The following is a 25390-nucleotide window of genomic DNA, read 5'->3' on the forward strand; positions in this document are numbered from 1 at the left end:
ACATTCTGCTCAGTTTCACATTAAAATAAGAATTTTGTTTCCTTTATACAAGATCCTTTCCACATATTTATCATGTTATCAATTTTATGATTATTATAAATTGTTATCAGTTTTAACAAGAAACATTTCCTGTTATATACTGTCATCATGGCAAGTTTGTATGCTCATAAATGATAAGCAAGATCAACGGATATGGCATAACAAAAACAGTTTCTTGTCAAAATGGAACACCTTGGTATGTATTGTGACATAGTCATGTTATAACATGAAAAAATCTTGTTAAAAAGAATCTTCTAGAAACTGAGCAAATATGTTATCATAAATAATGATTAAATTACAGAATTTCTTGTAGTGATTTATTGAGTTATTTTACAATGGATTTTTTTTCTGTGTATATATTCGTACAATTATTTTATAATGTCTTATAGTTAGTATTAGCCATTTGGAGCTCTATACCTTTAACATAAAGTCTTACCAGTAATCTTACCTTCCATAAAAATCATTTATTTATAATACACAACATGAGGGTATTGGTGTAACCACAGCAAGATTTAGTTTACATAAAGCACAATGTCCTATTAATGACAGACACACATGCAGTGCCTACTTAATGCATGGGCTTATAGGGGCTCATCCAACAGCCCCAAGGCTTTGGAGTTGGCAATTCAATATACTGTTGCACCAAGGGGACCACAGCAGTCTCACAGCAACGCTGAAATGATGGAAATCTTGATCATACCAGCACAGAGTTCAGTATATGAATTTGCTTTGTCATTTGTCAGTTCAGTGTAGTTAATTTCAGACCACTTTGTCACCCTCTTTTCCCTCTCACAGATAGACTGACCAGTAGACGACATTGAAGAAGAGGAAGGAGAAAGGGAAGAGGGCTCTTGCATAGAGATCAATACGTTTGGCAGCAGCGGGTATGACGGGTTTGGGTGGGGGAGGTTTCTTGTTGGCTTTGCTCTGGGACTTGAGGGCCCCTGATACTTCAACTGGTTTACCATAACAGTCAAAGTTGGAAAGTTCAAAGTCTCGAGGTAGAGATCCCACGATGCTGAAGTCGTTGGAGCGAAGATCTGACTTGGAGGTACAAACTTTCTTACAGCGAGTTTCAACCACCTGCTAAAAGACAGAGGCTGACTGAATAAAATCATCTGATACTGTCACTCCTGATATTTTGCTGTATCAAGAAAGAGTCATTAATCCTGTCTTACAGTTTACTGGGGTCCCCCAGGGGAGCCAATACAGTTATATGAGTAGTGTTTACCTGCAGAGTGTTTACATGGATAGGTGTTCCACCAGTCCCATTCACTGTGTTGTTAGTTTTATTTGGAGGCTTCTTTCCTTCTTTCTCTTTCAAAGCTTTCTCCTTAGTGGCCATTTTGGCCTTTTCCTCCTCAATCAGTTTTGGGCTGTTCAGTATCACCTACAGAGAGAGAGAGGGAAAACCACAGAGAGACAAGAGGAGGGAGGGGGAGAATGAGATGTAAATGTAATGTACAATACATACAAAAATCATCTCAGGGCACTTTTCACATAGAGCAGGTACTCTTTAATTTCAAGAGACCCAACAATTCCCCCATGAGCAAGCACTTGGCGATAGCAGTAAGGAAAAACTCCCCTTTAACGGGTAGAGACCTCAAGCAGAACCCGACTCTTTAGGCAGTTATTTCAGATCAACTCAGCTTTGCATGGATCATTTACATCATCATTGTTAGTAAATACCAAACTAAATGAACCTGTGGTAGGCTATAATAATATCCCTCTCAGGTCTGACAGTGGGATTCTTCCTTGGTCAGCTGCATAATGTTGGATAAAGATAGTTGAAGAAAAAGCTGTTGTGCTTTGTCTTCATGTTTTCCCACTCTGCTGCACCAAAGTTAAGTGTAAGTGCTCCAGGCAGTAGTCACAAGTGACCCATTACTTGATAGTAATACTCAGAGTTCTGTTTGAAAGTATCAGAAATGTTTCTTTTTGTCTCAGCCGCCAGGGGGTGGCATGTTAGTGTCTGTGTGCTGGTAATACACCGTAGGGTAACAAACTTGAACTGCAGCCTACATGTCATGGGCAGACAGTATGTTGTTAGCAGTGGTATTGAAGAGTGTATCTACAGTGATGCTTGAAAGTTTGTGAACCCTTTAGAATTTTCTCTATTTCTGCATTAATATGACCTAAAACATGATCAGATTTTTGCACAAGTCCTAAAACTAGATAAAGGGAACCCAATCAAACAAATGAGACTAAAACATTAAACTTATTCATTTATTTATTGAGGAAATTTATCCAAACTTACATATTTGTGTGAGGCAAACGTATGTGAACCCTTGCTTTCAGTAACTGGTGTGACCCCCTTTTGCAGCAATAACTTCAAACATTTTCAGTGCCCGTTTATCAGCTCTGAACATCGGCTTGGAGGAATTTTAGCCTGTTCCTCCTTACCAAACAGTCTTAACACAGGGATGTTGGTGGGTTTCTTTGCATGAACTGCCCACTTCAGGTCCTTCCACAGTATTTCTACAAGATTAAGGTTAGGACTTTGACTCTGCCATTCCAAATCATTAAATTTATTCTGCTTTAACAATGCTTTAGTAGAATGACCTGTGCGTTTAGTGTCACTGTCTTACTGCATGATCCACTTTCTATTGAGCGTCAGCTACAGTGGTAAAAATGGCTTCTGTCACAGTAATTCATATTTATTTTGATGCTATTTGTTGTAATTCAGGGTGAAAAAGGTGCTCAATTTCTTCGGCAGCCACAGAGCTGGACAGTTCGCATATTGGTGCTGTAAAACCAATCATTCAAAGGTATAGAGTGGCTGTATTTTCACCTCTTTGTCATGTTTGCTATAAATATATTATTTTGAGAACTTGTGGGGAGGATATTGCATTTTTTTCAAGGTCAAGAGGAGGGTCTGAAGAAAATATGACATTAAAATAAAACATTAAAATTAAAAATTAAAATTAAAATTACACATAAGATTCCGTCCACACCCAACCCAATAATTTACAGTACCAGTCAGTACCACACTTTCTCATTGAAGGAAATGGTTAGGTGTGTCCAAACTACTGGTTTGACTGGTACTGTATGTACTGTCCCTCGAAAATATATTTGATTTTTCCTGAAGAAGACCATATGTACTAGTGCCAATATCTACTGAAATGTTGAATAACTAATAAAATGACTGCATCTGAGTTATGAATGTGCAGCTCTCTCTTTCCCCTTTCTGCCATTTACTGCAAATTACTTGGTCCCTTACATTTGACTAGATTCCAACTAGTCCTAACACCTAAATGACAGAGATGTTACTGCTGTAAAAAAGGACCCATATGACAATCCAAAAACATCATTTTCTGATCTGGTGTAATTATGATCAGGCAACTAAACCTTCTTGGTGATGGTTAGAAAAAATAGCAGTTTTTGGCAAATAAATGATGGTTAAGACATGATTACGTACAGGCAACTAACTACTGGGTTAATATTAAAGAAAAGATCTTCCAATCCTTCCTGTTCATTTACTATAGTGAATACTTATTTAGCATTGCCAACTCTCTGTGGAGTCCATCGTTGCTTGTAATCCCATTGCGCTCGCTGCCAGTGATTTGTCACTTCAATTTGCCACTCTGTGTGTTTGCTATGTTTCTTGTGGCCTTACCCCAACTCTTTCTTACTCGTCCAAGTTAAATATCTTCATTCTCATGTCCTTTGCACTCACGTTTGTAAAAAACAAACCAGTATCTCTGATCTCTCATCACCAGTTTTTTGTGTGTGTGAAATGTAAAATTTGTGTATCTGTTTGTAATTTCATTAACCAGTGTAGATCTCCTACTGCTGAGTAAAAACATGACTTGAAGGTAAAGATGACTTTGCCCTGTTGCTGGTGTGCCACCTCTAAGGTTGGGAATCTTTGGGAATCTCACAATTCGATTCTGATTCTTGGTGTCACGATTTGATCCAAAATCAATTCTCTATCAAAAAAATAGATTCTTGCTTGAATAAATAGAAAGAGCAATATTTAGGCTCTTAATCCAGAACACTGTATGGCAAATCATTCCCTCATGTCCTTAGTCCACTGAAATGTAATATGAAACAACACTGACAGTGAAACTAGCTGGTCTTGATGAGGGTCACTGTCTGACAAATATGAAAAAAAGAAAAGTGTGCACTTTTTGATTTAAAAAAAATAACTTCATTTGACTTCTGCCTGTATGAAATGAAAGTGTAATATACCGATTTCGACATCACTGGTTAAAATGTTTATGCAAAAATAGAAATTGGTGTATGTGCTGGAGTAAGAGGGGAAATAAAGAAATAAAAGTGTGACGCACTCTTTACGTTATGTCTCCAGCAGTGGACACACCATTAGTAACAGGGAAAGTCATTATCCTAAACGCTGTACAGGTGCAAAGCTTTAGAAATAATTTTTAGAAATGATTTTTCCGACCAGAGTTGATTAACGTTTGCAGTGTGTGTTCGTTAGTTGGTTCGTTTGTGGAGTTGTTGTTGTTGAAGAATGTTGGTCTCTGGATGATAACGTATGAAGTATTCTCTACTCTGTAATTCCCTGCACTGTTCCTTCGTGGTTGAGTTCTGCCTTTTTCATTCTGTCAACATGACATTATTAACTAACATTATTCCAAAAATCATTTTTGGCATTTGTGAATCAATTCATAATCATAGAAGATGACATTGCAATTCTTATGAGAATTGAATGTTTCACCAACCTCTAGCCATTGCTTTCTCCTTCCATTATCCCAGACACTCTGGCCAGGGAGAGTCTAACCTAATGATGGGTATGAAGGCACTGGGTATCTATTCATTTACGTATGTATGTGTAGACATATGTTTGCATGTAAGAACTGACCTGTACCACAGCATATTCCACCAGGGATGAAAACCCAAAAAGTAGACAGGCAATGAGCCAGATATCAATGGCCTTTACGTAGGAAACCTTCGGTAGCTCTGAAGCCAAGGACATACTCTCACTGGACAGAGAGAGTACTGACAAAATACCTAGAAAAACACAGATGTTAACACGTTTCAGTCAACCAACTCATGTGGAACAGATTATTATATAAATGAAGAATATGTACAACATTTGCGTCTAAGCTCTGACCTTGTCATTCCTCACAAGGAACACAGCCTTAGATTCAGAGCCACATGCCAACCATTCTAATTAATCAACAAGGTGAAGCCAGCAGGACCAACTGCTACATGCCCAGTTCCCTAAGAGGCACATCAGATGTGATATACTGTCTAGTGAGCACCTTCTATGTGTGGACCAAGGCATGAGCTGGCCATTCTCCTAAAGACACCACGCTATCGAATTAAACTGCTATGTGTGGACCTGGCACTAACCACAGTTGGGTAATTCCCCTGCTAAAAGCAACAGACCATGAGGGAAATATCGTAGCTATTGAAATGATAAATACAGCAAAAGTCCAAGACACCCAGTTATACTGCAAATAATTAAAATCCTGGATTAATGGTTTGGAGCGGACATTCTCTCCTCATTAGTTGCTATTGTAGCATGACAGTAGTAGACCAACAATACATGGATAAAAACCTCAATTGGCAATGTATGTGGCTGAGTATAGCAACAGTATAAATCATAGAACATGAGCTCCGCAGTTAGAAAATGATTGACATAAAGAAACCCCCTAAAAAGCAACACACAGGAAATTACTCTCTAAAACTGCCACAAGAACTTAATTCACAATTAAAAGCGATGCAAATATAGCATTCAGCCAGGAAGGTAGCAAAGAGCAGCATAAGAGCAGAAACTTCACATCATAGTGGCGTGTACAATGGAAACCTTTGCCCACTGGGTCGTGCTTCAACATTGGCCAGCAAGGAGCTTAATCTTTGTATGGCTCTGATTAATGCCAGATCGCTATGAAACCAGACCTCTGGTGAAAGACTTTTTGAATCTTATTGACTCTCTTAATCTCACTCAGTTGGTGACTGGCCCAACACATGAAAAGGGACACACACTGGACCTTGTGCTGTCTTATAGTTACGTGTATGTATTATGTCTTATTTACTGCTACAGTCCTTTGTTTTAGGGTTACAACTTATGCTCCTGCACGCCGTCTGTGTGCGATTAACCCTCCAACTTTGTTGCAGTTTTCTATTGCTTTTAAGACTCTATGCTTTATACCCTGGATAGCTGCTGGGATCACAGTGCTGAGGAACTTACCACCCTTTTTGACTCTACTGATATGCACTGATATATTGGACTCTATTGCTCCTTTTAGGACTAAATGCACTAAACCACTTTCAGAGCCGTGGCTGAACCATACTACCCGTGCTCTCAGATGTGCATGTAGATGAGCTGAGAGAAAGTGGAAGAAGGATAAGCTGCAAGTCTCCTTAGGAATTTTATAGGACTGCTTATCAAAATACCAGGGAGCCGTTAAAACTTTTGGAGAGAGTAGTTTTTATTCAATTGCAAACATTTTTAGATAATCATGGCATTTATGAAAAGTTTCGGTCTGGGTTTAAACCATGCCTTAGTACTGAAACAGCTCTTTTAAGAATTTTTAATGATCTTCTCTTAACTGTTGATTCAAGGAACTCTGCTATTCTGGTGCTTTGAGACCTGATTGCTGCCTTTGACACTGTGGATCATAGGATCCTTTTATCACGTCTTGAACAATGTGTAGGCATCAAAGGTACTGCCCTCAAATGGTTTCAGTCATACCTGACAGATGGGAGTTTCTCAGCTCACCTGGGCGAATATTCTTCGACTGCAGCCCCACTTACTTGTGGGGTCCCTCAAGGCTCCATTTTGGGCCCAATCCTCTTTTCACTGTATATGCTGCCTTTAGGATCCATCTTTAAGAAACATGTTATTCCCTTTCATTGTTTTGCTGACAATATACAAATCTATCTGCCTTTGAAAACAAAAAGTAAAGATTCAATGCAGCCTTTGCTGAACTGCTTAAAAGATATCAAAACTTGGATGGATTTACACTGTCTCAGTCTTAATGAAAATAAGACTGAGATTGTTATGTTTGGACAACTTGACCTTTTGGATCACTCTGCTAATACTCTTGGCCCTTTAGCTTCTTACAATAGACCTTTTGTTAAGAACCTTGGTGTGATTTTTGACAGCTCCTTCAAATTTGATAAGCAGATTAGTTCACTGTCAAAACTAGCTTTTTTCAGTTAAGGCTTTTAGCCAAGGTAAAGGCCTATCTCTCTCCCAAAGATTTTGAGAGTTATTCATGCTTTTACTACCTCTCGGTTAGACTATTGTAATTCTTTGTATGTGGCTGTGGAACACTTGTCTCTTCGTCATCTGCAGTAAGTACAAAATGCAGCTGCTCATCCTCCACCTGGTAAAAGAAAGCGTGATCACATCTTATCTAGCAGAACTCCTGCATCATCAAACTTGGATGTTCCGAGATCCAGGCACAAAAATAAAGATGACTGAACCTTTGTGGTGGCTGCCCCAAATCTCTGGAACAGTTTATCTATTCGTATAAGAAGTGCTCAGAATCTGGAAACTTTAAAGTTGCTGCTGAAGACCCACCTCTTCTTGTTGGCATTCAATTTGAGTTGAGCTTGACACCATGCATTCATCTTCTATTGCGCCACAATTCTTTTATTAATATAATTCTTATGTTTATTGTTTCCTTTTATTCCTATGTGTTATTGTGTTATATACTTTTATATTTATTCATTTTTGTATTTTAAGCCTGTTCAGCACTTCAGCTTTATGTTTTTAAGCCGTCACTGTGTTCCAAAAGAACCATTGAGAACACAATTGTGCTTGTACCCAAGAAAACACCAGTTACATGTCTAAATGATTATCAGCCAATTGCTCTGACATTAGGGATAATGAAATGCTTTGAGAGACTGGTCAAAACTTACATAAGTGATCATATACCTGTTTCCTTAGATCCATTACAGTTTTCTTATCTGTTTATCAATTTAACTCTGCCTTCAATAAAATTCTGCCAACAAAAAAACTAAACTAAACTCAGAGACTTGGGCCCACATTAGCCATCTGTGCTTATGTATGAGTGTATGATTTTCTATATGGCAGACCCCAAACATTGAAGTTGCTAAAAACACACATTTCCAGATTAGATTAGACAAACTTTATTATTATGCCAGAGGGAAATTGGTTTGATTGGTTGATTAGTGCCTATTGTTTTGCCAGCAATTTTCATAATATACACTTGTTAGACCGTTACCAACTAAATATCTACATGGGTCAGGTGCTACATGTGTATTTGGGGGACTCACCCAGTGGCACCCTTGCAGCGGAGGCATCAGGGTTGATCCAGAAGGATAACCAGGACAAAACGACAATCAACAGAGTTGGAGCGTAAACTCCCATCATGTAGAAACCAACCTGCCGCCGCAGTGTAAAAATCACCTCAACGCAGGTGTAGTATCCTAGAAACAGAAAGAGAATGACTAATAAGGGATTACTCAAAAATGTTCTGCTAACATTTACAGAATATAAAAATGACTGGAAACTCCAGTAATTTCAGTAGTGTGAGAGTATAGAAGAAAACCGGAGGTCCTAATTCAGTGTCTTTTGCGTTTTATTTCCTCACAGCATAACTTGTGAATGCAATTTATTTCCTAAAGTTTATTTAATGACAGCACAACCATTACTGTATATATACTGTATATAGTATTGAAAGACTTTATTGTGATTGTTATCTGTGCCTCATTAACTTTAACTTAAAGTGCAGTGTTTTCTACGTGATGTAAAAATGTATGTGTGTCAGGTTATTGCATTCCCTTAAACAGAGCACAGTAAAGGTAAAATGTCACTACATGCCAGAGTTTGAGCCTCAAGTCACATGACTTTAAACCACCTGTTTTGGCAGTGTGACTAGGGCTGTCCCATTTCGAAGGATCCTTCAAATGCGGCTGAGAAATGCTGCCATTGTTGCCCAAATTTCATTTCATAATCCAATGGATGGATCCTTTGACGGCCCAACCTATCCCAGAATGCATTTTGCACCAACTGGCAGCAGGAATGGTGGAGATTTTGAGCAAGGCTAAGCTGTTGTAATTTTCATTGTAGGACTGTTAATATATCATTTTATTAAGTTTTTTAGGTAATTATGTAGCTTCCCAATATGTGGTCATCTTATCCAAATAATGCCTGTTTGGAAATCTGGAGCAGCTGGCCGGTTGAGACAAACATCATCTCAGCCGCTAGCAGCCTGCTCCTGAGATGATTAGCCAGTCAACATGTCGTCATCCTGGGGAGAACATGATCCAATGAACTCCGTGCAGCTCTTTAGTGATTTACCGTTGGCTCTAATGTCTCCGTAGCATTTTGATATATGATGTAATTCCTTTTGGAAGATAAATGTTCTCACAAATGAAATCTAACAATTGTAGCTGCCATATTAGTTTGAATGTAAAGTGAAGCTTCATGTTTTTAATGGACAGAACAACAGCGCTGCCTATGGGGCTCTATATGTACAGAAATCACCACATTTCAATAAATATAAATGTATTAAAATGAACAGATCAATCCATATTAAATTTTGTTTTATTTTATTAAGATACATAACAGTTAGGATTTTTATTATACCTACATTATAGACTGAATAACATAATTTGCTGCGTCTCTCTGTCAATGAGATTATTTTTTGCGAGAAAAAAAGTGCTAGTGGAGCTTTGAGTTGAGATTATTTTGTCACAGTACAGTAAGGTAGCTGTGTTGAAGCTGAGCTGCTGTTGTCAGCAAGTACGCTGCTGCAGAGAGAGGCAGAGAAGAGGAGAGCAGAGAGAGAATGGACAGGTTCTTTTCTCTACTCCAGAGATTAGTTTAAAAATAAAAAGTATTGAATCAAATAAAGTAATTGTTAAATACATATATTTGTTTTTACAGCTATTTACAACATAAATAGAGTACATAAGAACTGGAATAACAGGGTGTCTGCAGGTCCTTAAAAAGTCTTAAATTCAATTTTATAAATATTAGGCCTTATAAAATGTGTTTATGTATATTTTGGTTCAGCTGAGCATGGAGTCCCTGGTGGTGCTGCTGGACTTGGGTGGGCTGCCACAATAATAACATTAAAAGTTCTGGCTTCATTTCTACTAGCTGTCTCCCGATTGTCAACTGCAGCTGCCAAGGTTGCTAAGTGACAGGAGTGGTGTTTCGTGACGCAAGGGTAACGGTGCGGGAGACTCAGCAGTCACACATTTCTCCGTTTTCTATTTCTTTGTTTAGTGTCTGCAGGTTATGTTAACCCATTGTTGCTAACTTTGGAGCTAAGTCCAGACGCGATTTTCTTGGTCTTGACAAGCTGCAGCATTTATTAACTGACACAACGTACACTGTACTGTACATTTACTGCCAGATTGACAACTTACTGTTACCTTTTCCTCTGCACTGCTTGCATTCACTGTTATTTTCCTGCCACTCGCTCTCTCACGTAACCTCTCACACCACACGCACAAAATACGCACTGCCCTATTCTTAAAAGGAGCTACGCTACCAAGAGTTTCCCAGGCAATGACATAGAGGTTAACTCCTTAACTCACATTTCGGAACAGCGCTGCACAGAGGCTCCCAAATGCTGTTGATTTCCGAATGAATGGATATTTCTCGTTATTATTGGCATTGAAACAAAATATTTTTTTGGCCTGGTGGGAGTTCTCGTTGGCCTGGTGACCTGCAAGGCCTGTACAATTATAAGGGAAACAATGGAGACAGGGATGGGACTTTACTGGGTGTGGGTGTATTTCCTAAACCTGGGGCGGAGTTGAGACACTGTTGGGGCAGGGCTTATTTCCAAACAGGAAAGCCCCGTTCCTACTTTGAACATTTTTATTATCCATAGATGTAAAACATTTATCAACAGCAAATTGAAAAAGTCTGGTTTCCTCTGCAGTTGAGGTAAATAAAGATCCCAGCCACCACGTAACAATTTATGGTATAAATCAATTTTTGGTCCCTATACTCTGCCTGACCTCTCCTGTAGACTCTACAGGATGCAGTCAGTAGAGGTGGAGGTCATCACAGGTTAAATTTGTTGAGCTAAGAGCAAGTGACTGTGGGCCTCGGCTCCTTGTTTTTAAATGTGGCTTAACTAAACAGATTAATACTTAGATAATTGGTTAATTAAGTATTTTTTCAAGTCAAGATTCCAAATATACTCTGGTTCCAACCTGCTTTTGTTTGTGATATGTGATAATATATTGAATATTTTAGAGTTATGGACTGCAGTTTAAAGATGTCAAACAGTTAATCAATCCAACAGTATGCAAAGTGATTCTAATGATTTTTGTGGCCTATACATGCTTGTGAACATGTAGGTCTGGTGGTAATTAGTCTAGTTTATTACAAAAAAGTATACAATTAATACATTCATTGTTTATTCTAAGGATAGTGGAGGCTCTCTCAACATCGGTTTTATTTTCTATTTGTAGTTGTGGTGTCAGCCACAACAAACTTATGAACTCAGAATAATTGGTTAAAATGATCAGTTTTGAAATTCCATATCGGTGCATTTCTATTATGAACAAAACAAAAGTTGCTATGGTTGTTTATATTAATGGGAAGTAATAAGGTATATTTGTAGATATCATTGTAAAGTATAATGTAATAGTAAAGGTCATAACAAACCAATGTATGTTTGTAGTGTTAGTAGTAATTTGATTATTTGCTACATTCACGCTTAATGTAGTGGCAGTGTTACTGCGTTAGTTATGATTACTAATTACTAACCTGTTCCTTGGTAGTACTTTGTGCAATTTCCATATTTTATGTCTTCTTGTTTGATGTCAAACTGAGGAAGAGCAATCTCATCCATCTGAACTGGGTCAGACTGCCACATGAACACAAGATCACTGGTGGTATAGCCAACTAAAACACAAAGAAAATGAATAGTCTATATTTTCAACATCAACAGCTTTACAACAACAGACTTTAGTTTGGGTGCTCCATTATGTATATTTTACATACTTTACACAATTTTACGTTTTTTTTTAAATGTCTGTTTTTTGGTCCTTTTCTCAGTTTTTTTTCGACTTTGTTTCCCATTTCTGCATATTTGTAATATAGTACACTAGAGACTACAGCATTTAAATTAACAAGCCAGCAGTTAGCTGATAATAATAAACATAATTACAGTACACACAAAACATTCACAATAGGCTAAATGTAGCTCAGTTACAATTAAAACCCTTTTCATTCATTGTCTTCAGATCCCTGGCTGTATTCAGAGGGGCACTTTTATTCTCATTGCTTTGTTTTTTAAATTGACAATGTCAGAGCTGCATGTAACAGGAGTGAGAGCTGAGTCTGTATTCTCAACAGGAAGTCAAACATGCTTTTAGTGAATGTTCGACTCCATCATTGTTGACACAGCGTGGGTCCTCAGAATTGCTTCTCTGCTCTGCAGATGACATGGTCCTGTTGGTTCATCAGACTGTGACCTGAAGATCTGGGCCAGTTAGCAGCTAAGTATGAAATGGTCAGGATAAGAGTCAGCAATTCCAAGTCCGAGGCCATGGTTTGGAAACAGTGGATTGCTACCTTGCAGTACGTTGCTGGCCCAAGAGTGTCTCAGGATCTTGTTCATGAGTGAGGGTAAAATGAAGCATGAGATCTAAAAGTGGATTGGTGCAAATTCAGCAGTAATGTGAATGTTGTACTGGACCATTGTGGTGAAGAGGGAGCTGAGCCTTAAGGTGAAGCTCTTGATTTACCTGTCAATCTACATATCAACCCTAACCTGTGGTCATGAGCTCTGGCTTGGACAAAAGCACTGTATAAATGCAGACATTTACCCTCTATTTTTGCAGGCTTTTCACCCTGCTTTCGAATGTGGATGTTCAGCAAAGCTATATAAACATTTACCTTGTGATGTGGTCAGACATCATATTGTACAAATTTGTTATTTTCTAGCATAACCTGGCCCTTAGTGTCTGGTGATGGTTATTGCCATGGAAAAGTTGCTCAGACTTCAAAAGTATGACATTAAAGTCACCTATGTACCAGGAAGGTACATGTTACTGGCAGGTGCTCTGAACAAGGCATACTTTCAAGAGAGCCTTAAAGACCCAATAGCCTCTGAGACAGAGATGGTGAACATGGTTCATTATATACCAGTCTCATCAGAGAGACTAGCTGCAATCTGTAGGTACTGCTATGGAAGCGGATCGAAAGCTGTAGATGCCGATTATTCATTCCAGGGTGAAGTTTTCAGGATGGAATAGTGTTCAGAGGAGAGAGAATGGTTATCTAAGATTCACTCAGGGGTGACATCATTCACCATATCCAGAATATGTTAACTGGAAAGGAATGAATGACACCATTGGTCCTTGGACACAAAACAAGAAAAAGAGACACTACACCCGCATGAGATTGCAGGCAGATTATGAGCTAAAGTAATTAATAACTGTGGACTATTACATTATTCCAACTTCCATGAAATTTATTACTTATCAAATACCAAGTGTAGCAAAGTAATCTGGTAATTAAAAGCCCTTTTCACACAAGAAGGGATTCTGGACATTGTGATTTCGGTTAACAGACCCCAATTCTCATCACAGGAGTTTCGGTGATTCAGCTTGGAGCATATGACCTTCTCCCCCAGATACCCACAAAGTAATGGCAAGTCATCTGTAAAGACGGCAAAGCACCTGATGATGAAAGCCAAGGCAGCAGGACAAGACCCATATTTGGCTATATTGTAACACACCAAGCCAAGGTCTTGATTCAAGCCCAGCACCGAGACTTCTGAGATCTTCTGAATTTCCTTTCAAGAGAGTTAGCTCTCACTTTAAGCACCTTGGCATAGTGGTCCCTAGATCTTTTGACCACCCCAAAGTTGCACATCTTGAAGCGTGTTGGCTGCAGTGGTCAATTTAAGAATAGCAAAACTAAATAAATAAACAAATAGCCTAAATAATGAATATAATTCATAACTTCTTTTACACACTTTGGAGATTAAACTATGTAAAACTAAAAGGAAACAGAGGCAGCATAAACAGGCCTAGGGATTTTCAAAGTAAACGCACTGTGTGTTAAACAGATGCACTGAGCCTCTGCAGAAATTTAACATTAAGTACCGGTAAATCCAACTTTATGTGTTTGTGGTCTTGTTGTTTGCATGATTTTATTGAGTTAACCTCTCCAGCCTAACACCGTTTAAATTGTTTACCTGCTGACCAGCATAGCTAACTGTTAGCTTCAGAAGATTACCAACACTAGCAGTGCTAATTGGTTTGCAGGTAAACTAGCTAGCTGTTGTAGCTAACAAACAGCTGTTGTATACTAATGTTACTTGTTTATTATTATCAGCTGTTTTGCATATCATTTGGATATTTCCTCGTCTAAGTCTGTGTGAAATCTCCACATTTATGGTAGAAGTGACTTAACTGGACCTTCTTCAGTCATATATGGAAGGATTACAGGTGTTTAGCATGCTTTTATGATTTATTAAGCTTGAGTGTGGTCTTTATGTTCACAGATGTGTACATTACCAGCAGTGTGTTTGTACATGCAGACTACAAAGTAAAGAAATTTTCTGAATTATATAATAAATGTCATTTGTCCTATTTGACAGGTGTGAGTCCTCCATTGTTAGGCTGATGCATAAACTCACGATATGACTGCACCAAGATAATAAAGATAAAGATATCTTTGGTCCACTATAATTGGAGGAATTAAGTTACAAATAAAAACCAAAGCTGCAATTCCTACGCTGTCATCTGTGGATGTCACTCCATCAAAGTCAACAGGAAAGATTAACCTCATGGTCATGGTTTCATGGTTTTTCATGGTTTTCAAGCCAATGGCTTAAAGTAAAGAGAAATTACAACAGAACCAACAAATATTTGTCAATGTCAATTTATTCTTTCTTGAGCAGTTTTAGCAGTCCTTTTACAGTTCCCTTATTAAACCTTTGCTGGGTACGCAACTTAGCATTACATATGTGGCTCTACTGGAGTAGACAATATGTTGGGAATTTAACAGGGAGTTTTGCCTTAATTATTTCCAAGTGAACTTGCTCGCACCACCACACTGGCTTCCTTCACCTTGTTCACCTGTTGCAAGCTGAAAAGATGTACCAGCACTCAGGCTTTAAGGAGCATGGAGGTGTGTGTAGTAAAAGTTAAGTAAACAGATTCACACTGAATTTACCATCTCACTTAGACATCTGTTTTAAATGTAACAAAACATTTTCTTTTATTACAGAGTTTCCAGAGGACCAGAGTAGAGAGCTTGTGAGACACCAGGGAAGACAGCTGTGGATGTAATGTCGCTCACCTCAGATGCTTTTGCTGTTGTTTCACGTCTGCTTTCTGAATCCCTTACTGTACCACGACTGACTTTCACAGCAAAGTTCGCTTTTCAGTCCAAAGGACTAAGACACATGGTGCTGGGTCTTTACAGTTATAGAAAAATTAATAATAGATTAAGAAGAATAGAATTAGTATTGATCAGTGATCACATACACAGCCTGGCCTAATTCTTCTCTAAGAAAGAATGCAGTGATCCAGAGAGGTACCACACTGTTTAATGTCAGAAAAAGTCAGTATCAAAGTATGACAAGATGATATTAGTACAGTAATTTGGAATTTTCACTGAATTAGCCCAGTAACACATTAAGGCATTTTGAAACTGTCTTGAAAAGGAACTGTAGGTTATCAATTTACATTCTAATGTTTCAGTTTGAGGCAAGTCCTCTGAACATAGCACATAAAACATGGCTACATTCACAATATGAAAACCACAGAGTTTTAAATTTTCAGTACAGTCATAGTGAAGGGGTTGGACTGCTTTCAGAATTCCTTGTATCACATGTCATCACATTGTTTGGGTGTTATCAGACATGTTGTTTATAAATACAACTCAATGGAAATTACCAGAAGTAAGATTTAAAGTATTTTAAATGTATTACAATAAGTGATGTGATGCTAAGAAATGTGAATTTGAACAATGAGTTAGTTACACAGCCTGTCCAGTGTAACCTGGAGAATCTAGTACATTGAGTTAGGAGAGAGGCAGTTACTCTGATCCCATTTCACTGCAGAGATGCAACCGGCTGAGTGTCTCAGTGCAGGTCAGTGAGGTTAGGACTGACAGGGACATTTAGCCTTGTTTCAGTGTAAGGAAAAAAACATCCAAATTGTATGACAGTATCACTTACTGTATGTATGATAAAAACATACAGTGCTGCTTGAACATTTGTGAACCCTTTAGAATTTGCTCTATTTCTGCATAAATGTGACCTAAAACACGATCAGATATTTACACAAGTCCTAAAACTAGGTGAAGGGAACCCAATTAAACAAATGAGACAAATTAAAAAAAAACATTTTTTTCATTTATTTATTGAGGAAAATTATCCAATCTTACATATTTGTGGGAGGCAAAAGTATGTGAACCCTTGCTTTCAGTAACTGGTGTGACCCCCTTTTACAGCAATAACTTCAACCAAATGTTTCCAGTAACTGTTTATCAGCTCTGCACATCAGCTTGGAGGAATTTTAGCCCATTCCTCCTTACAGAACAGTCTCAACTCAGGGATGTTGTGGGCTTCTCAACATGAACTACATGCTTCAGGTCCTTCCACAGCATTTCTTTAGGATTGAGGTAAGGACTTTGACTCGGCCATTCCAAAACATTATCTTTCTTCTGCTTGAACCACTCTTTGGTAGAATGACTTGTGTGTTTGCATGACACACTTTCTGTTGAACTTCAGTTCACAGACAGATACCTTGACATTTTCCTGTAGAATTGGCTGGTATGACTCAGAACTCATAGGTCCATCAATGATTGCAAGCTGTCGTGGTTCAGAGGCAGCAAAGCAGCCCAAACCATGATACTACCACCACCATGTTTCACAGATGGGTTAAGGTTCTTATGCTGGAATGTGGTGTTTGCTCATTGCCAAACATAACCCTTCTCATTCAAGCCAGAAAGTTCAATTTTGGTCTCATCCATTCACAGAATATTGTTCTAATCACCTTCTGGCTTATCCACATGGTCTTGAGCGAACCGTAGACGGCAGCAATGTTCTTTTTGGAGAGTAGTAGTTCTTGCAACTCTGCCATGCACACCATTGATGTTCAATGTTCTCCTGATGGTGGACTCATTAACATCGACTGTAGCCAAGCTTATAGTTAGGGCCGACCAGGCTCGCCTTGGATCAGCCCTTAGTTATGCTGCTATAGGCCTAGACTGCTGGGGGACTTCCCATGATGCACTGAGCTCCTCTCTCCTCCTCCTCCTCTCCATCTGTATGCATTCATGTAACATCAATGCATGTCACTAACTTTGCTTCTTCCCCGGAGTTTTTTGTGCTTTCTCATCTCACAGGAAAACCTGAGTCCCGGGCCGAGCCTTCGCGGTCCTTCACAGTCCTGATGGCATCCTTCCCTGTCTATTGATGCTTGTGCTTGTTGTTGTTGTTGTGATTGTTGCTCTCCTGTCCCCCCTCCCCCTTTCCCTCTCTCTTTCTCTCTCTCAACCCAACCGGTCAAAGCAGATGGCCGCCCACCAAGAGCCGGGGTCTGCTTGAGGTTTCTACCCGTTAAAGGGGAGTTTTTCCTTACCGCTGTCGCCAAGTGCTTGCTCATGGGGGAATTGTTGGGTCTCTGTAAATTAAAGAGTACGGTCTTGACCTGCTCTATGTGAAAAGTGCCTTGAGATGACTTCTGTTGTGATATGGCGCTATATAAATAAAAATTGATTGATTGATTGATTGACTGCAAGAGAGACCTTTAGTTTCCTTGAAGTTACCCTGGGGTCCGTTGTGGCCTCTCGGACTATTACACGCCTACTCTTTGTGTGATCTTTGTTGTTCGACCACTCCTGGGGAGGGTAACAATGGTGTTGAATGTCCTCCATGTGTACACAATCTTCCTGACAGTCCACTGGTGGAGTCCAAACTCTTTAGAAATGGTTTTGTAACCCTTTCCAGCCTGGTGAGTATCAGCAACTCTTCTTCTAAGATCCTCAGAAATATCCTTTGTTTGAGCCATGATACACTTCCACAAACCTGTGTTGTGAAGCTCAGAGTTTGACAGTGAAGACCCAGATTTCTCTTCTTTAAATAAGGTAATGAATTGATAATCCTAGGGGTTCGCATACTTTTGCCACACACAAATATGTAACGTTGGATCATTTTCCTCAATAAATAAATGAACAAGTGTAAGGTTTTTGTCTCATTTGTTTAACTGATGTCTTTTTATCTAGTTTAGGACTTGAATGGAAATCATTACATTTTAGGTCATATTTATGCAGAAATAGAGCAAATTCTAAAGGGGTTCACAAACTTTCAAGCAGCACTGTATAAACTAAATTAAATGATACAAAAATCCAACATGCTACACTTTGCAAACTTTGTGATCTTCCACTATTGTGAGTTTAAAAATGTTTGATTAGACAACAGGAGTTTGGTTTAAAGTTTTACGTAAATGTGGGAAACATTAGGCCAGTTGTATTATACTTAGCCCCCTTCTTGTTGATCCTCTGTAGGGCAGTGGAGATGAGAAAGGTTAAGAAATAAAGAATTCATTAGAAAATGAGAGATGTTTGCAAGACTTGAGGCCTGCTTTATGATCTATACACTTAATAATGTGTGAGCTGTCTGTTAAATTTGTTTTCTAAAATGCTCCTCATGCTCCATTAGGAAGGCTTTGAACTTACAATAATTCTCTTGATAATATATATTGGTCTGGATAAGCCCTGATAGGTTACGCAAGTCTGAATTTGGACTCTTTAGCCACATTTCACTTCCAGTAAATTAAATGCTGCCAGCCTTAGCTGTCTACCAGACCATCTTACTGTAATTAATCTTGTAGAATCAGCGTGAGATTACCAGTATTAGTTGGTTTCTTCATAACATACCTGATGTTATAAATAAAAACACTGTTCACCTGAATGAGTAATCCTCTAAGTATGCATTAAGTACTCACACTTAGTGATGTTGCATTCAGGATTATGCAAAACAAAGCAAACAGCAAACAAAGCAGAGTTTTGGAAAAAAACATTAAGCCTTACATCCAATCAAAGGTTGCAGATTATATTCACTGTTTAAAATTCCTCAAATTTCATAAAACTATATCAGGACATTTGCTTTGTCACCCTCTATAGCATGGTGAAGTCACAAAACACTAAAGTAGTGACTGCTAAGTTAGTCACTGAAGTGCTCAGTGAATAACAATTTCAACAACAAATAGAGAGTATATCCTTTATTTATTTTGAAGACAGAGGTCATATGACAAAAAAACAAAACAAAACCAGATGATGAAGAATTAATATATTTGTACATCAACTGTACTTCTAATCATCCAGTAAATTAAAAGACTGTTTAAATACAAAACTGAATCAATATACTCTTACCATTTTTTCATGTACATATGCTGTAATGTGTCTTCAATAAACTCAGGACTCAAAGTGCCTTGGATTTTTTACTTCTTGTTTGCAATTGTTTGTACTGATATCATCTTTTCATACTTTGATAAGACTTCTGGCATTAAACTGTGTGGTGCCTCTCTGGATCGTAGCATTCTTTCTTAGAGAAGTATTAGGCCAGGCTGTGTATGTGATCACTAATTAATACTAATTCTATTCTTCTTCATTTATTATTAATTTTTTAATAACTGTAAAGACCCAACACCATGTGTGTCTTAGTCCTTTGGACAGAAAAGCGAATGGTGTTTTGCTGTGAATGTCAGTCTTGGTACAGTAAGGGACTCAGAAAGCAGACAAGTGAAACCTCAGCAAAAGCATCCGAGGTGAGCGACACTACATCCACAGCTGTCTTCCCTGGTGTCTCACAAGCTCTCTACTCTGGTCCTCTGGAAACTCTGTAATAAAAGTAAATGTTTTGTTACATTTAAAACAGATGTCTAAGTGAGATGGTAAATTCAGTGTGAATCTGTTTACTTGACTTTTACTACACACACCTCCATGCTCCTTAAAGCTTGAGTGCTGGTACATCTTGTCAGCCTGCGACATGTGAACAAGGTGAAGGAAGCCAGTGTGGTGGTCGAGTGAGTAAACCTGGAAAAAATTAAGGCAAAATTCCCTGAAAAAGTCCCAACATATTGTCTACTCCAGTAGAGCCACATATGTAATGTTAAGTTGTGTACCAGCAAAGGTTTAGTAAGGGAACTGTAAAAGGGCTGCTAAAACTGCTCAAGAAAGACTAAATTGACTTTGACACATATTTGTTGGTTCTGTTGTAATTTCTCTTTACTTTAAGCCATTGGCTTTGAAATGAAACCCTGACTATAAGGTTAATCTTTCTTGTTGATTTTGATGGAGTGACACCCACAGATGACAATGTAGGAATTGCAGCTTTAGTTTAAGCATAATAATAAACAAGTAACGTTAGTACACAACAGCAGTTTGTTAGCTACAACAGCTAGCTAGTTTACCTACAAACCAATTAGCACTGCTAGCATTAGAAATCCTCTGAGGCTAACAGTTAGCTATGCTGGTGGACAGGTAAACAATTTAAACAGTGTTAGGTTGGAGAGGTTAACTCAATAAAATCATGCACACAACAAGACCACAAACACATAAAGTTGGATTTATGTTAAATTTTCACAGAGGCTCAGTGTGTTTGTGTAACATACAGTGCGTTTACTTTGAAAATCCCTGGGGCTGGTCCTGCTGCCTCTGTTTCCTTTTAGTTTTACATAGTTTAATCTCCAAAGTGTGTAAAAGAAGTTATGAATTATATTCATTATTTAGGCTATTTGCGTATTTATTTAGTTTCGCTCTTCTTAAATTGGCGACTGCAGCAAGAGATTAACTTGATAAAATCATGCACACAACAAGACCAAAAACACATAAAGCTGGACTCACCGGTACTTTATGTTAAAGGCAGCAGCGTCTCAGTAAAATATGATGCGTTTACTTTGAAAATCCCTGGGGCTGGTTCTGCTTCCCCTGCTTCCTTTTACAGAGTTTCATCTCCTTCTTTTTCAAGTGTGTAAAAGAAGTCATGAATTACGTTCATTATTTAGGCTTTTTGTTTATTTATTTGGTTAAGCTGAGCTGCAGCCAACATACTTCAAAATGACCAGCTTTTACTTTGAAGGTGAGCTGTCTCTGTTTCCAGCGTTCGACTTCCTGTTTCAATTTTCATTGTACAAGTTGGATAATGGAAGAAGTGGATGCTCTGCATATAATTGCATTATATGGATTAGGACAATGAACCCCCCAAAATGGGAACTAACTTTCATTATACAATGTGAACAACTGCAAGTGAATTATACTTCATTCACAGACCATCATGGTACTTTTCATTAAAATGAATGGTTAGAAGGTAATCTTTATTTACTTTTGTGTTCACTTATCTGTTGTTTCAGATTCACCTATTGGGCTGAATCAATATATCTTCTCTTTTCTCCCGCCCCTTCCCAGGTGTATTACTCCCATATGATCGTTGATTGTGTGGTCCCTAAGACTGGCAGATTTTTCTGTGAATACATGTATTTATATGCAGGCTTGTTGTTTTTTTGCTGTGTGAAATGCCCAATGATGGTCACTTGACCAAAATATAGCTATTAAATAAATTCCCTTGTGTTGACAATTTTTGCCTTTGGACTATTGTTTTATCTTCTACACACCTGTGTGCAAAGACCACTCTTTGTGTGAATGTACTCACAGCTCTCCAGCTGCATCTTACACAGTTGTGTGTCCATGGGGAAGAGAGTGAGATCCAAGGGACAAGACAGCGTCACCGACAGCCTACACACACAAAGACATGCATACACACAAATACAAATGCACACACACTCACAAGGTTCATTAGGAGAAAAGATCAAAACAGCTCGATTGAAGGATAATTCTTGGTGAAATTCAGTTTCATTGCTTCACTACACCACTCTGATTAAATCCTCTCTCTCCATACTATCTAACACTAGGGAAACATCAAGAACAAAGATAAATTAAAATTAAAATTTTTGAAGTGTTATTTATATTCTCAGAGTTAACCATAAAAATCTAAATGTTTCTAATTCTACACTAATCCTCCCAATATCAAAACAATTTGGTCTGTATGGGAACAAAACTAAGAGTCTACAACCACATTAAGGCCACATTAGGCTCTGTGAGGATATACTTTGGCACAGTGATGCTTTGAGGTAAATGCTAACATGCTCACAATGACACTGCTTACATGCTGACGTTAAGCAGCAGTTGCGCTTCTCAAAGAACACATACAGCTTCCATTTTATTAAATGTATCAACCCACACGAGTGACGTGCGTCTCCCCAGGACCTCCTGCATTTTTTAAGCTCAGAGTCTGTCTGTTTCCTCTCTGTCACGTTTAGTGAAGTGTAATCTGCACAGACAGCTGTTTAAATCACACAAATCTCCTGCTGTATATACTGTTTGTTTTGAAATTATTAACTGTATCTATATTGATTAATCAGTTCCCAGTCTGCCTATGAGCTTGCCTGTTTCACTATAGTCAGATTGCTCACATCAGTGGGCGGGAAATATAATCAGTGAAACAATAATCGATTTCTTCCCATGGAGCTGACATGCAAACTATTTTGGTTCAGTAAAAATCTGCTGTCAGTCAGCCTGGTCAAGACAGTTTGGCTGGTAGCTGTCCTTTCAGCTCCCCCAGAGCTGTTGCTGACAGACGGCTGCTTCTGTGGACAGAGATGCTGAACACAGGTTGGTTTCAGTGTAGATTGAACAGATAGAACGCTCCAATAGTGCTTACGTGCCGTGCCACTCATGTCTCTCTTTCTGTGTGGATTCCCAGTTAGTGTGCTAAAATTTACTGATTAGCACTAAACAGAGCATAGCTGAGGCTAAAGTTTTTAAAATGTTGACCTTATGACAGCACTAGATAAAAAGTGCCATCATCAAGGGAGACACAAATGTGTGTACCAAATTTCATGGCAATGTATCCAGCAGTTGTTGAAACATCTGACTAAAATGTGAACCTCATGGTGGTGCTAGAGGAAAAGTCAGTTGGATTTATCCTCTGGGCACCATGATTGTCTGTACAAAATGTCATGACAATCCAATAGTTGTTGAGATATTTCAGTCTGGAATAAAGCGGCTGACCGATTGATTGATTGATTGATGATGGACATGATGACTGTTTGCTACAACAGCAGAATCTTATCTGTTGTACTGAATGAACTTTTAGACTGATTGGTCTGCCCATCTTTTATGTAGAGTGTCACTTTGACATTAAAACCTGTCTTCTTGCTTACTATCACACCTTCACTGTGTTCATTTTTTTAGTACATTTTCCTGTAAAATACAGGTACCTGTCTCACCCTTGTTATAAGTCAGATTGTAAACTGTGGCTGTGTACTTGGTAATTCATGGGAACTTACATTGTACGATAGTTGTTACTAATGTGCTGCCTGCTTGCTTTAATCAAAGAGTGGATGATTTGACACTGCTCTATACTTCTCAAAAAGGGCAAAAATGCCATAAAAAGTATGAAAAATGTGTGTGTGCACCTCATACTAATTAAGACATCTCCGTTCCTGAATATGAAGAGCAGAATGTTGTCCTGTGTGACATCATGGAAGTTTGCATTTTTTTCATTGGCAAAAAAAAGGTCTGGTTTCCACAAACACTGGAACATCTTCGGGTCAATAGTCAGCGTTTCACTTTTATAGTCAGTTGGAAGTCGTAGGCGAGGGTCATTCCATCTCTGGCGAAGAAATATATTCACTCTGTAGTCCTGTGCAGAGAAACATAATATTAATAATTGTCTCCATGTCTACTGCGGCTCCAGCTAATGCTACTGCGGTTACTACTATTGCTACACTGCTAATATTACTAATATTAATATTACCATGTTATGTTTTGAACAGTGTGACAGGGTAGTATGACAAAACATACCTTAGTGGTATCAAGCATAGCATAGTAGCTGCAGTATAGATCCACAGATAGAAAGTCACAATGTGAAACTAAAGAAAATACAAAAGTAACATTAAGTGTGTGTGTGTGTGTGTGTGTGTGTGTGTGTGTGCATGTTACCATAGTGGTCTCCTGGATGGACCCAAAGCTGTTAATGAAGATGTTCACCTTGGACTCAACAGGGATACCTGAAACACACATACACACAACACTTAGAGCCATATAACATTTGACTATTCTATTCCATGTAAAACAGTGATGTTGTCTGATCAGATGCTAATGAACCACTGTATAATTGGGAGAGGCACCTTTTCCACTTGGAATTTCACATGAATGCACTGACAGGACATACATAAGCCTTACACCTGAACACATCATGCATTTGTGTATGAAAGGATTTTAAAATGGTGTCAAAACTCCACACATAATCAGAATCAGATTTTATTTGCCAAGTATGCAAGCATACAAAGAATGCGTCTTGGCATTTTGCTCCCACAACATAGAAGGATAAAAATAGAAGAAAATATTACATTTTTCACCACTTCTGATGCATGAGCAAAGTTTCGTTCATTTTTGAGCATATTTAGCTCTGATGTGTGTGCCAATTTCCGTGATTTTTCGAGCATCCTAAGACCCTCAACAATGCAATGGCATACTATAATAATAATAATAATAATAATAATAATAATAATAATAATAACAATAATAATAATAATCCCTTCAAAAACAATAGGTTCCTGGCACTTTCAGTGCCAGAGACCTTTGGGCCCCTGGCCCATGTGCTGCAGCCACTGAATGTCCTGTTTGGTTGCTGCACTGTACCAAACAGTGATGGATGATGTAAGGATGGACTCGACGATGGCAGTGTAGAACTGCGGCAGGTTGAGCTTCTTCAACTGCCTCAGGAAGAACATCCTCTGTTTGGCCTTCTTGATTATGCAGCTTATGTTGATGTCCCATTTAAGATCCTTGGAGATGGTGGTCCTAAGGAATATAAATGACTCTACAGCTACTGTTGGTGCTGTTGATGGTCAGCGGAGGGAGGGCTCTCCTGAAGTCTATTGTTTACTCTATTGTCTTGAGGGTGTTTAGCTCCAGGCTGTTATGGCTGCACCAGGATGTTAGCCATGCCACTCCCTGTCTGTACACAGACTCGTCCCCTTCCTGGATCAGACCAATGACGGTTGTGTCATCTGTGAACTTGAGGAGCTTCACGGAGGAGCTTGTGGAGGTGCAGTCACACATATACAGACAATAGAGGGGAGGGGAGAGCACGCAGCCCTGTGGTGCTCCAGTGTTGATGGTCATAGGGGTGGAGGTGTGCATTCCCAGCCTCACATGCTGCCTCCTGTCTGTCAGGAAGTTAGTGATCCACAGACAGAGAGGCTCAGGCACAGTCACCTGTGGAGGAGCTCTGGCACGATAGGGTTAAATGCAGAGCTGAAGTCAATGAACAAAATTGGTGCTTTTTTTGAGTTACTGTGCGTCGAGATGGGAGTGTGTTGGAGTTAACACAGAAAAATAGAAATGCAA

At 38.7% G+C, this 25390-nt stretch overlaps 1 protein-coding gene across 1 annotated transcript; it reads right to left on the bottom strand.

The window, feature by feature from the left end:
- Positions 1-368: 368 nt before the first annotated feature.
- On the bottom strand, positions 369-25183 carry LOC121886504 (glycine receptor subunit beta-like). Its single transcript, XM_042396539.1, has 10 exons — positions 24927-25183; positions 24618-24841; positions 23978-24045; positions 23452-23678; positions 21627-21709; positions 11717-11854; positions 8257-8409; positions 4865-5013; positions 1271-1429; positions 369-1122 (listed from the first exon to the last, which is right to left on the bottom strand). Exons 1-10 carry the CDS (start codon positions 25181-25183, stop codon positions 829-831), a joined length of 1752 nt encoding a protein of 583 aa, XP_042252473.1. The 3' UTR covers positions 369-828.
- Positions 25184-25390: the final 207 nt, after the last annotated feature.

Source organism: Thunnus maccoyii, chromosome 2 (genome assembly GCF_910596095.1).
Source record: "Thunnus maccoyii chromosome 2, fThuMac1.1, whole genome shotgun sequence".
NCBI lineage: Eukaryota > Metazoa > Chordata > Actinopteri > Scombriformes > Scombridae > Thunnus > Thunnus maccoyii.

Bases quoted from the DNA above. Each gene is read 5' to 3' on its own strand.
- LOC121886504 (XM_042396539.1), bottom strand. From the start codon at position 25,183: ATGCACACCTCCACCCCTATGACCATCAACACTGGAGCACCACAGGGC. The intron at 5,014-8,256 runs GTGAGTCCCCCA...GTGTTTTTCTAG, and splicing joins CGCTGCAAGGGTGCCACTGG to GTATTTTGTCAGTACTCTCT. The intron at 1,123-1,270 runs GTAAACACTACT...GTCTTTTAGCAG, and splicing joins TCCATGTAAACACTCTGCAG to GTGGTTGAAACTCGCTGTAA.